The sequence below is a fragment of the Antedon mediterranea genome, chromosome 2 (genome assembly GCF_964355755.1).
Source record: "Antedon mediterranea chromosome 2, ecAntMedi1.1, whole genome shotgun sequence".
In the NCBI taxonomy this organism is placed as follows: domain Eukaryota; kingdom Metazoa; phylum Echinodermata; class Crinoidea; order Comatulida; family Antedonidae; genus Antedon; species Antedon mediterranea.
Window position 1 is genome coordinate 20,872,691 of NC_092671.1, and position 13,807 is coordinate 20,886,497.

A 13,807-nucleotide genomic window follows, 5' to 3' on the forward strand; every position below is an offset into this window, starting at 1 on the left:
TGACTCCCTCGTAGCCAAAGTTGTAAAACATTAATAACACCAAATTGGAAAAATGCTCAAGGTACTAAAATAGCTTAAAATACAGAGCAACAAAAGAATGGAATCTTTTACCAACACTAAGAAATAAAATTGAACAAACAACACGGATCAGGGAATAATTTCGCCAGTGTAGCATAGCAAAAAGCTATACAAAACAACCTTATTGCTACACATTTCTAAAATTGTGTAGCAAAAAAAGACAATACAAAACTATGTTTCTTGACTAAAAAATCAGTTTGATTAGCAATAATTGCTAAACAAAATTTTAAAATGAAATTTTTTCCTGCGGATAGACAATTATCTTATTTTGTTTCATCTCCAACGTGAGACTCGATCTCGGTACCTTGAATGCTATAGGCGCGAGCACAAACCACCGAGCTATGCACGTATTTGTATTGCCATATGATGAAATATGACCTGAAAATTATGATCGCATAATACTACTCTATAGGCTAGCCTAGGCTAGACCCATGTCTAAATCGCAAAGCAATATATGTATTATTAGCCTATAGAGGCTGAGTAACTAGGCCTACTAGAGAAGCTTTGATCAGTGACCTACCTTTTTAATAAAACAGATTTGCGCCTTTCCCCTTTAGTGTTACCATTGTTGACACCTCAGTTTTGGTTTTGCAGATATTGACCAAAGTTATTCATGCAAGTAGCGAAAAATGGGCGTACCGTAACCTTCCTCATCACGTTACTAATATGTCTAGATTTTGGTATCCACTTTATACATATGTGGTCACCTATACCAATTTGTGCCAAAGGGATCGATGGTTATAGTAGTTCCAACTAGTTGGACCAATTGAAAACCAGTTGGAAAAACCATCAGACAAGTTGAGAAAAACCATTTGACCTAATTCAGTTGAAAACCAGTTAGACTAAAGCCCCTTTCTCACAGACGTGCCTGCAATATACCGGTATGATGCTGGCGTCGTGCCGGTATCGATACCGGCATATACACATTCTCATCGGACTATCGTGCCGGCAATATAACCGGTATATACCGGCTTTCTGTGAGAAAGTAGTCGGGCATACTCAGCCAATAAAAAGTCTGACAAAATAAGTATTGAGGGCGTCCTTTATTGTTATTATTTTTGTCTAGTGATATGGCGGCGAATTTTAAGTTACAGATTATTGTCTTCCTTTATTGCATATTTATGCAATACATGCTATGTACAGTATATTGTGCATATATTATTTGTTTTTGTCTTTAATTTACATGGTACCTGGCCGTTTTCAGCTTACGACTTGTTTTTTTTGTCCGTTTTACGCCAACTACAGCCAGCTTGCAAACAATATTAACTTTAAACAGCTCCCGACCTTATTGCTCCATCCATTTGTCTACACATTTCTTCTTGTCCCCTTATTTTAAGCAGCTCTCTTATCTCATTATCCCTCCAGTTTAACATTATTATTGTCAATTGAATTGGCGCCAAAGTGATACACTTGACCGCGCAAGGTGTCAAAGCCCCGACGGAATTAAAATATAACGGCGTTACGTTCTCACAGAATGCTCGTCTCACATTGCGGGGAATATTCCTAGTAATATTACTAGGTCTAAAGCAGGTCATGTCGATGCCGGCATGATACCGGCATGATGCCAAGACGACCCGTTCTTACAGAAAACCATACCGGCATGGTAATGGTATATTCCCGCAACATTCCTGGGACACAGCTCTGTGAGAAAGGGGCTTAATTGGAATTTTAAACTGGTTTGCCGGATTTAACTATTATGTCAGACTCTCTCACTTTTCTTTGAACACTGATATTACATTTTAACCCTACCTTTGGTATATAGGCAATCTAGCATTTTGAGTGAAACAAATTGCAAACAGAGATTTTTGTTTTTTTTATTAAATTTGATGTGAGCACTTCTGTCACTCATCCTGATGATATGCCAATTATGGAAATTATGGTGAAATTACAGGTTTACTAAAACTACTAGTCAGAAAGAGTTGATTTGTCAATGATTTATTCAGAATGTATAATGTTTATATTTGCTTTAATGAAACATTTTAGAAAAAAAAAGGAGTGAAAGTATGCAAATTAGTAGTACAAGTTAAATGAAATATGCAAATAAGGAGGTGAAATAACAGTCATCTCATATCTCGAAAACCACTAATGCTAGAGAGTTGAATTTTTCACAACTTTCTAGCATTAAAGATATATTGTCCCCCTAAAATAATTTTTACAAATATTTTTGTTCAATAGTCCAAAAAATCAACAACAAAATAAACAGCCAACAGCTAGCAATGCCTGAGAATGCCGTACCGCATGACGTTTAAGGAAATTCTGTGACCAGCCATGAATGCCTAATTAAAATGAACCTGAAATGGACTTTCGATTTTCAAGAAATTCACACATGTTATTTAAATGTATCAAATTAACACAAGCCCATACAAATAAAAACAAAATGTATAGTATTTTGAGAAAAAACGAAATTTTAAGATACCTTGGTAAATTAGCGAAAATTACTCACGCCATTGCCGTCGGAAGCCTCTATATTCACGACGTCACATATACACACGACGATATCGAGAGCGTGTATGCCGCCCGATAATCTAGTCAGTGAATGATCGACGGCGGGCTGGAAAGATACGCGAAGCGTTGACACCAATACTAATTTATTCAATATCTAATGTTGTTGAAATATAGGTCCCTAAAATGTACTTTGTTTTTTCTAAAACCCAAATTTAGAAGGCCTACCTCCCAAACCTTTACTAGGCCTAGGCCTCCAGCGCGCGGAGTCGATCCACATGCGAGGCTCCGTTTCATGTGTATCCAAGCAAGGACCAAAGCGATATCAACAAGTTGCTGCTTATTGTCAAGCCAAATTAAAATATAAATAAAATTCGTTTTCGAACTGCCTGATTCGTGACAAATAAATTATCATCTCATATATTCATAATTTAATTCTGCTAAACTAAAAACTAAAGAAACTTTAGCAGTATAAATTACGAAAGATATACAAAATACACAAACGGAAAATATGGATACGCATCATTGCACATGGCGCTGTATCCCGGACAACGTTGCCAGGCTAACTTCGGTATTGCCAGAAAAAAACAGTTGATTTGAAGATTTTAAATCGTCATTTACTCGATGAATAACCGTTTATACGGTAATAAATTTATCTAAAAAAATTCTAAATACGTTTCTGCAAATGCACAAGCATTTTTTAGAAAATACTCCATAGATTTCAAGAGTTATAGCCAAAAAACTGCAAATTGTCCATTGGAAGGATAGGAATATATTCGCAAAGTGACGTCACCCGCGAATTTTTTTAATTTTCAAATGGGGCTTTCCCCAAAAGGGCGAATTTATATTTTATAACAATATACATTCCAGCAACACCTAATAGCCCCAAAAACATCATTCTAAAATGAAAAAAATCGAAAATCCATTTCAGGTCCATTTTAACAGATGTGTTACAAACATGTTTTTGAGAGCCATTTATGTACACTCATTAATGGTGAGCTAGTGAAGCACACAACTTCTAAAGTGTAAGATTGCAGAGGTTTAACTATATCATTTATAAATGTCAGTGTATAATCAGAAGAATAACACTTTACCAAATATTGCAGTCACCAAATGACATTTAGAACAGCCTAGAGAATGAAAAGTTCTCAGGGAATTAGATGGCCAGAATCATTTTTAATATAACAAACAAAAACTTACCGAACATATTTCTTTACAGGTTTCAACTGAGAATAGTCAACCGATTTTGATGCACAACAATAAACATTACCATCAATTTCATATGATCTCACACTGACAAAATCCCTAGCAATACGTACATAAAAAGGAAAATAAAAAAGATACTAGACAATTTAAATAATCTGGTTGTTGAAATATCATACTAGGCTAGGCAATCTAGCATTCTGAGTGAAACAAATTGAATACAAAGATTTTTCTTTTTTAGATGGTCACATACTTTATGATGATCAAAGTTTGAGCATCATACCTGTCACTCATTCCAATGATATGCAAATTAGTTTAAATAAATTAAGGTGAAATTACAGGGTTACCATATCTAAAAAAATAATAGAAGTCTTGGCAAGATTACATTTATTATATTGTCAAAAAGTTTTAATTTGAGGATCTATTTTTTAAAGCAACTTAACTGAGCTGGTTGTAATGTTTTTAGATCAGAATATGCATTGAGAAACTTCCGAAACATGCAGTTGGTTGAATACATCAGGGAGTCCCCTACAGGGAGGATAAGGAATTCCTTAGAATAAGGCCTGTTTCTGCTTAGCAGGAATAATCGTTTATTAATCGTTTATTTTTGGTCAGCAGAAACGGTGCAAAATGAAATAAAAACACTCAATCCATTACATGTTTTAACTGACCTCTAGGGTATGGCAACCCTCACGCACAAAGCATGCTGTTTATTTGCGCGATCGAGGACTATCAGCAAAACAACGACGTGGACCGATGAGATAACATTTGATTGTTAATGTTATTATTTTGTGGGGGAGAATTATACAGAGAGATTCCAGGATTCTGTGTTACAAGTACACCGTTACATCCGACCAGTCCAGGCTAACAATGTTTTGCATGTCCTTTATAGGCCTGTTGTTTTCGGTAGAAATTATAGTCTAGCTACTGTAGGCCCTAGGGTAGAACCAACGGCGAAACGAACTTTCTCGCCGACGTGCCCTTATTAATATAACATCATTATTTTGTTGTACGTGGTACGGTAGTAGGCCTAGATGTTTATTTTACAAATAATATAGCTTTACTTAAGAGTTCAATTTTTAATTTTTAATCCTACATGTGTGAGAGTTTTATGCAGCGATAGGATGTAAACAAACCAACTCTCATCGGCCTTCCATAACTTGAACTGCGTTGTGGGTATGGATGACGTGATTTTTAAAAAGCGATTACCAGATAACCGATTAACGTCGGAGAACATTTTCAGTTGCAACGCGGTCAATTCTGTGGTTTGTGGTACTTAAGAAAAATCAATTATTTTTATTTTTAAGCAGAAACAGACCCTTAGACTACCCTATCTCAAGGACCCTACCTCAGGAAGTAATTCACAAAACTGAAGGGTGGTCTGAGGAACCCTTCCTCCTGGTAATTGATCGATATATGAGAATTGAGAATTAATAATATATTATAAAAAAAATACTAAATCGACAGATAATTTTCAATACTTGTAACTCAAACACATGATTCACAGCGCCTGTTTTATATTATATCATAATACTTTATATATTTAAGATGACTTGGTTTATATTTTAATGTAATTTTCATATGCCGTAATGTGAATTTGTATTTCAAATATTTTATTACTATTTTGCTATTTTAATATTGTAAATTCAACAATGCTTACCTTGTTGCAATAAAGAATTTGAATTGAATTGTGTAACAATGGAAAAACTGGGTTTGCAGATGTCACCAATGAGGTTGCATTTAAATAAAAAATGGTCAGGATCATTTGAAAAAGATGATATATTATATATACCTGCTGGAAATTACCCCACCAGCACCTTCAGCAGCAACGCTGTAAACAATGTCAGCAGAAGAAGTAATCGAATGAAGAAGTCGGCATTCAATAACGGTAGTATTCCATTTTACTGTGTCATCAATACCATTCCACAACACATTAAATATTTCCTGAACACTTGCATTTATAGTGGCCTGTGAAATATAAGTATTTCTTGGGCGTATATCTCTACTATATACAAAAGGTCAATAGACATAAACGCAATTAATTTTTGGACAAAAGCCTAATAAGGAGTGAAATAAAAAATTACATTTAGAATTACGATTTACAACATCCAGTTTTAACATGAAAAGAGAACACAAGATTAAACTAGATTTGAACTCGTCACTTTGACAAGTTTACTGCACGACAAACGCCATATGTACATCATACTTTAGAATACTAGAGGGTGAGCTCGCTTCGCTCGCTCCCCCTCTAGGAAGTGTAGACGATGGTTCTCGGAATGATAATGTTCTCCTTATACATTTTCTGTCGGTTACCATTATTGAAAATGCTTGACATTCGTAAAACTAAACTACTTTGTTTCACAGTGTTTTAGATGATTAATAACATTTTAAAGTATAGTTTTTATTGTTTGGTAGGGCCCTTTGGGGAGGCGGAGGTCATTTGAGGGAGGTGCTTATTCGAGGGATATATGTTAAATTTTTTAGTTCTAATAATATGGTAACATTTATAATCAAATGAAATCCTCTCATAGATATGAAAAGTGGTAAAAAAGAATAACAAATGCTTGGTAAATTGCAGATAACAGTGCGGTGAATTCTACTACAAATAGTATAATTGTGTTATTATAAATATGTGGATGGACGTTTATTAGATAGTTGGGTTGTGGGGGAGGGGGGTGTTATTATTCAAAGTGATGTTTTATTGGAGAGGCGTTTATTCAAATGAATACCATCCTTTTAATTATTAATACATTATTTAATTTAATCATCTTTTGAAACTAACTGCCGTGACAGAGTGGGCCCAAGAAAGAAGACATTACGGCTTGCAACATGGGCAGACATCTCGGTCCTAACGGGACACAGGAAGATAGCCTACAGTTATTCCTGCAAGCTTACTCAATAAAACTCAGCTATCGGGATTTCACTCGAAAAATGTAATTTTATAATACTATTCCCCACAATATATTCTGATTCTTTATGGCGTATATTTAATTTGATATTTATTAATTTGCAGTATAATTCCTATTATTTAACTACTGTACCTTCACACACGTGTGGTATGTTTTAAAATAAACAAAAAACTGAAATGGCTATGATTAATGGCCAATTTTTTTTTTCGTCTTCCAAAGGGACACTGTATTGATTGATGGAAAGTGCCTGTTTCCAGTCACCTTTAGGGTCAAATCTATTATTTTAACTGCTCCCTTGTGTATAAAAGAGAGAAAATATTTGAAACTAAGGTGAACTTATCTTAAACCCGGAAATTACTTTGACCGGGAAGAATTGAAATTGAGAGGAAAATCTAATGTTGAAATCATAAATGTTGTTAAAAAACTCTTTATAATATCTTCCTAAGATATAAATATGGAACAATAGCGTCGGCGTGCACACTAATGTTATCAAATCTACGTTTCGCGGTACATCTCGGATAGATAAGGTAGGTATCCAAGGCGGAGATTTGTAACGAAGTTTTTGCATTGTGCTCGCCTATGTCAGAATTAACCATAATTTATATATAGATTGCGCAAAGAAAAAAGATTATAGCATTATGACCTGAAGAAAATAAAATGTGTGCTGTCTATTTTTTGTCTAACAGTATACACTATATACTGTATACATACTACATACAGTTTAGCTTAGGTAAAATTAAGTGACCCCTCTTTTATTCCAAGCAACAACATATTAACGTTTTGAAGAAATTTGGATACGTAGACTAAAGATGCACGCTCTTTTAAATGTTACACAAAAGAGGAAAATTCAACTGGCCATATGATGAAGTCACAAAATCGATACAAAAAAATATTTACATAAATTCATATCTTTTTTTTTTGCATGAATTTGTATCTACAATTCAACAGCTTCCAGAAAACGTTTTAATAATGAATGTCTATTTATTCTGATTTCCACTTGAAATGACTTCATATGAATTAGACAGTTTGCATGCGATTTAGTTAAAAATGTAAAAAAATATTGTAAAAATCATGCCTATTTTTATTCTATTATAGCTCCTCTGGATCAACCATGAGCCCAATTTTTTTAAATCTTATAATGCAAGTAGATAAGTTGTAGATATAAATGCTTTTTATACTCCGAGTGCACCGTACGCGTACAAAATGCCATGATTCGCATAGAAAGTTGATTAGAAATTAATTTTTCGCATTTTAAAATTTTAAATGCTTGTGTGAGCGTAAATTTGTGTGAACCAGAATATTGACTCTCGATATGAATTAAACTTCATAAATCGTGCGCAACTCGGAAGTTAAAAAAAAATAGAAGCACAACTTCACGTAAATGAGATAATACTGTTCTCGACGATGGTTTATGGCCCCACCTCTAGGTTATGCTGCACGATTTGCGTCTGCAGAGGAAACAGGACCTGAGATTCCCAAGGAATTGTCAGACAGTATATACTTGCTCCATTCTCCAATGGATGAGAATATGCAACTGAAGCTTTCTAAAGCATATCTGGTTCCAGATAATGCAAAACCACTAATAGTGCCCGAAGTGCCTAAAGACCTTGATTTTCCGGATATCCAGTCCCACAGAGTCAGGATATCCGGAAAATCAAGGTCTTTAGATCTGAAGCTTCAATGGATACAGAAGCCTCTAATAAAAGGCATCACAGCTCTAGCCCATGCATTGCAGTTATTGGGACTACGAAAAGAAGTCCTAAAATTGGAGATTAACAAGGATTATAGACATCTCTGTAAGCCGACTACAAAACCAACAAAACTTCTGTTCGGAAATTTTGGAAACTCTGTAAAACGGCTTGATGAAGAGAGGAAGGCAACATCCAGACTCCTAAACAAAAAGGGGGATCGAAATCAACAATACAAGCAGCAGAAGAGGTATGATATATACCAACTCATTATGAAATAGTGGGAGGTCGACTGAAGTCATACTTACCTGCTTAGAAAAAGCTAAATTCCGATCTATATATTTTAAATGCTGTCACTGGCTATAAAATAGAATTTTGTAAACAAATTCCACAATATTTAAGGGGAGAATTCCTCATCCATATATAAACCTGAGTGTTATAGAAATGGCTGTGATTGATGAACAAGTCTTACTGGATAAAGGAGTAATAAAGTCCAAATTTATTTGTAAGGCCAAAAAAGAATGGAGGTTTTCGAACTATCCTTGATCTCTCAAAGTTAAATAAGTATGCTACCTACAAACATTTTAAGATGGAAACATTCATTTTCAAATGCACTCACACATAGACCAAGGGGTAGACATGACCTCAGTAGACCTGACCTCAGTAGACCTCAAAGATGCTTATTATACAGTTCCCATAGCATATTCAGACGTAAAGTACTTAAAGAGTCTGGAAAGGGAATCTTTATGCACTTGGGGCATTACCTAATGGCTTAAGCACAGGGCCAAGACTGTTTACGAAACTACTAAAGCCTCCACTAGCATATTTAAGAAGTAGAGGCCATATTGTCCTAATTTATATTGACGATATACTTGCACTATTAATAAGTGTCGATAGATAAAGATATTTAATGACTGTCATGAAATAATTACCTGTCCAGACTACTATTAGACAGGTTGCAAGCCTGCTAGGAAAACTGGTAGCTGCACTCCCAGCTGTGGAATATGGCAAATTACAATACAGGGCCCTTGAAAAAGATAAAATTATGTCCCTGAGACACAATAAAGGCCACTATGACAGAACAATGAAACCATTAATGAGAATGGCAGAGCAGACATTACCTGGTGGCAGCACAATATATATTATGTGTATAAACATATATCTCATGGTGACCCAAACCTTGCATTCAAAACTGATGCTTCGGAATTAGGGTGGGGAGCAACTGATGGCACTAATCACATTGGTGGGAGATGGTGCCAGAATGATTTACAAAATGCATTTGTAAATGATTCACTTAACGTTAATTATTTGAAGTTACTGGCAGCTTTTCTCGGACTTAAGTCACTCATAAAAGATGTACCGGTATCTAATACACGTCCAATTAAAAATAGATGACACTACGGCAATAGCCTATATCAATAATATGGGAGGAGCAAAATCTAACACTTGCAAACATCATGATATGGCAATGGTGCACAGACCATAACATATGGCTTTCTGCAATCCATCTTCCGGGGATAGATAATTTAATTGCGGATAATAAATCACGTCACTTTGATGATGAGAAGGAATGAATGCTAATAAAGATTTGTTAAACATTTTTTTTAATGAGTTTGGATTTATTTGCATCTAGAAATAATGCACAGCTTTCTAGATATGTGTCATGTAAACCTGACCCGGATGCGTCAAATGTAGACACATTTAACTGAAACTCGGCAGGACTTAACTTTTATGCTTTTTTGCCATTCTGCGTAAATGTATTCAAAAGATTTCAAATGATAAGGCTACTGGAATAATGGTAGTTTCTGATTGGCTGACGCAATAGTACCCTAAGTTATTATCGATTATGGTTGGGAAACTTTTAAAACTACAAGGTGGGCGACTATCTCTTATACTACCAGGAATGAACAAAGTTCACCTACTTTGTAATAAAATCAATTTTTTTGCATGTAGATTATCCGGAGATTTCCCGTATAGAAATAGAAGGAAACAGTATCAATAATGAAACAGCCATCAACGTAATCCTGAATTCTTAAAGACGGTCATCCTTAAAGCAATACGGAAGCTATATAGAGAGATGGGAAGCTTTTGCAGCCACAAAATTAGTCGATCCGCTTAAAGCAGACGTAGGTCTTGCTTTAGAATTCCTCACAATGATATTTGAATCAACAAACAGTTACTCAGCAGTAAATACAGCACGTTGTGCACTATCGTCATGTTTGTTCCTGGAAAACGGCCAAACGATTGGCTCACATAATTAAATTAGTAGATTTGTAAAAGGAACATTTAATCTAAAGTCACCCATAACGAGGTATACTGAAATATGGGACATTAAAAGTGGTATTTAATCACATTAGGGAGTTACTGTATACCCTATACAGAGTTTATCTTTAAAGCAACTCACTCATAGACTCTGTATGCTTATGGCTTTGTTATCGGCCCAACGCTGCCAAACCATCTACTAATTAGGGTAGACAAAATGATCACTGAAGCAGATGGTGCCATTTTTTATGTTAATGATTTGTTAAAGCATACAAAACAAAATAATAAGAAAGGCTCAAGAATTATTTTTAAAACATTTGCGCCAGATAGCAAAGTATGCGTTGTAACTACCCTTAAGGAATACATTAAACGTACAGCCACCTTAAGAGGTGTTAATAACCAACTTTTGTTAAGCTACATAAAACCATACAACCCTGTTTCTAAAGATACAGTTTCACGATGGTTAAAAGAGTTTTTACATGAATCCGGTGTTGACGCTTTGTTTAAGGCACACTCTACTAGAGCAGCAGCTTCTTCAGCAGCAGGGCATATGTCAGTCCCGATAAATGAAATTATGGCTGCTGCAAGTTGGAATTCTGAAAAACCTTCAGAGAATATTATAAAAAACCTATTTTACATACAATGAGCATGGAAAACTTGTTAAGTAAAACTTTTGAGATATGTAGGTTCTCTCTCTTTTCTTTACGATACTTGTATTATAACACTTAAGAAGTGACATTACAATGACATATTCAACAAAAAATATTTAGTGAATTATTTTTTCAGGGGGACAATACATCTTTTAACTATTAAAATATATCAAACCATTGTCAAAAGGCCTAACTAAGGACTTCTGAAGGCAAATCAAGATGTGGGGATTTCTCAATTTCAAATAATTTTGTTTAATCATGCCTAACATTCTATTACGTACCTTTTACTACGTGCTAACGTGCTTGATATGACAATTAAAGTTGAGTTTGTTTTCTATAATAACACCGAGATCTTTGTGCTATTCCACATTAGAGTATGATTATTAATATGATATGGAAATGGAAAATAATATAAATTTTGTATTAATATTTTTTTAAGCTAATAATTATAATTTTACATTTCTTAACACTAATAAGCATAATCCAAGTTTCACACCACCTGCAGTCAGTGAGAATCATCCATACTGGTAATCTGCCAAATCAGTTTCAGTCTCATCGGCGTAAAGCAAGCATTGGCATTGCAAATTAAGATTAAGTAGGAAGTAATTTATATAGATAAGTTAAAAAGCAAAGACCCTGAAATAGTACCTTGTGGGACACCAGATTTTACTGGTAGTCACCCAGAAAATGCACTTTCTATAATTACCCGTTTCTCTCTATCACTAAGATAATTATTAATAAGTTTTAAAAGATTATCCTTAACATCACATTGAGATCGACAATTAATGGATGTGCAAGCAGAAACAATATATATATATAATAAAATCAATTTGTATATTCTATATTGCCCCCAATGGAAACCGAACAATCTTTGAAGTTTGAGTTTCATGATGAATTGAATCACATGTGCATGTGCTGCACATTGGACAGTTTTGAAATACTTAAAAGAAGGCCTAAAGAACATACTGTAAATAATAAATAAAAGTGATATGAGCAATTAAAATTGTTGATATGTTATAGTATTATGTTTGTGATTTCCTGTGGTTAGATAAAGGATGTTTTAGACTAGGTCTGCTAAATTTATAAACCAATCATAATGTTATAATCTTGGTGGGAAACTTTTGGAGGGAACAGTTTATTCTCCTCTAAAGCCCCTAATTTGCATTTTGAGTATAAATAGTAAAATGTTATAGATATTAAGAAGAGAAAATAATATCACAGTAGAAAGATGTGAAACTAGTCTGAAAGTTGTATTTTATTAATACTGTGTTACAAGAAATAAAAGTTGTGATGTTGTATGTGGAATCATTTAGCACCGTCGTGGAATTATACGCCTGAGAACACATTACACTCGGAAACAACACCCTACTACCAAATACCAAAACCAATAAATCACTACATTATATATTGTTAATAAATAATATATAAATAATATTGAAGACTGGACTTTCATAAAAAAAATGTCCGTTATCATAGAATTATTGCCTTCCAGTTCAGTTTCCAACAAAATGCAAGGAGGAAATTAGAAGAAAAATTAAAAGAAAAAAATAAGGTTCCATAAAACTGATCCGTCAAATAAATCTTACATTTACCTCAAGTTTATAAACCTTTCCAGTTATTCCTTTGAAATACCTGCTCGTAACCTGAATATTGTTCTTCTTTCGTTCCGTCTTCCATCCTTCTGTTTCTGATAATATACTTTGAATTTGGATATGGGCTTCCTTGGCTTTTTGTAGGTATGCTTGATCCTAAAAAAAAAAATTATCTTATAACCAACCAAAAACACAATAGAAAAAAGCTTTATTCTATTTTAAGAAATCAATTTAATATAAAATGGGTCTAAAGCTAGCAAAAATTATAGCAATCATGCAACTTGCTTCAACTGGTATCTTCAACATTAAATTTATCTAGGAGAAAACGAAATATTATAGTGCAACTATACAGTACCTCAGCAGATGAAGCTAGATTTATTGAGCTTCCTCGTTGACTATTTGGAAGTGATTGAAAATCATCAATCCTTGAACGATACGAACCATACCCGCCACTTTCATCATCAGAGCCTAAAAAATGTGTTTGTACAAAATGGAAATAAAAATGAGCAATGTTTAAGAAAAAATGTGGATACCATTAAATTACATTATTATGTGTTTTCATTTGTGATTGAAAGGATTCGGTGGTTCAGCTAGTGAAAACTTGTTCACCAGGTTAGACCGTTCAAAACTTTGAATCAACAAACACAATACAACATGCTCATGGATCAGATACAGCATGGACCTAGGACCTGTGGCTTCATCGCTAGCATGCAAGACCCAGACGGTCTGGCCCAGTTTTTAAAACCCTGATTATTTATGGCTGATTTTGATGAGTGAAGAGATTATTTAGAGGGTTAAGTTCAGTTTATTTAGGAATACAGTAGGTTGAAAATTTAGGGATTAGGCTAAAGTTCAGTTATGGGTCCCAATCGTCTGTTTACATGCTTTTTGTTTAGTGTGTTGGGAAAGTACCATCATTGTAGATTCATTTTTTGCCTTTAGTAAACAAACTAGGCCTTAATGATTTATACAAAATTACAGAT

The 13,807-nt window shown here is 34.3% G+C and overlaps 1 protein-coding gene across 6 annotated transcripts in view; it reads right to left on the minus strand.

Moving 5' to 3' along the window:
• Window positions 1–13,807, minus strand: part of LOC140040715 (stAR-related lipid transfer protein 3-like) — a 147,014-nt gene that overhangs the window by 67,729 nt on the left and 65,478 nt on the right. For 5 of the 6 annotated variants that reach the window (XR_011842759.1, XR_011842760.1, XM_072086853.1 and 2 more), the window contains 4 exons: window positions 13,180–13,292; window positions 12,825–12,980; window positions 5,516–5,691; window positions 3,721–3,825 (listed from right to left, as the gene is read on the minus strand). Coding sequence is in view for 4 of the 6 variants with exons in the window: in XM_072086853.1 (XP_071942954.1) it covers window positions 3,721–3,825; window positions 5,516–5,691; window positions 12,825–12,980; window positions 13,180–13,292 (550 nt within the window). In the remaining 2 variants the exon portion in view is untranslated. The remainder of the gene's footprint in view (window positions 1–3,720; window positions 3,826–5,515; window positions 5,692–12,824; window positions 12,981–13,179; window positions 13,293–13,807) is intronic. The other variant, XM_072086851.1, reaches the window with a different exon arrangement.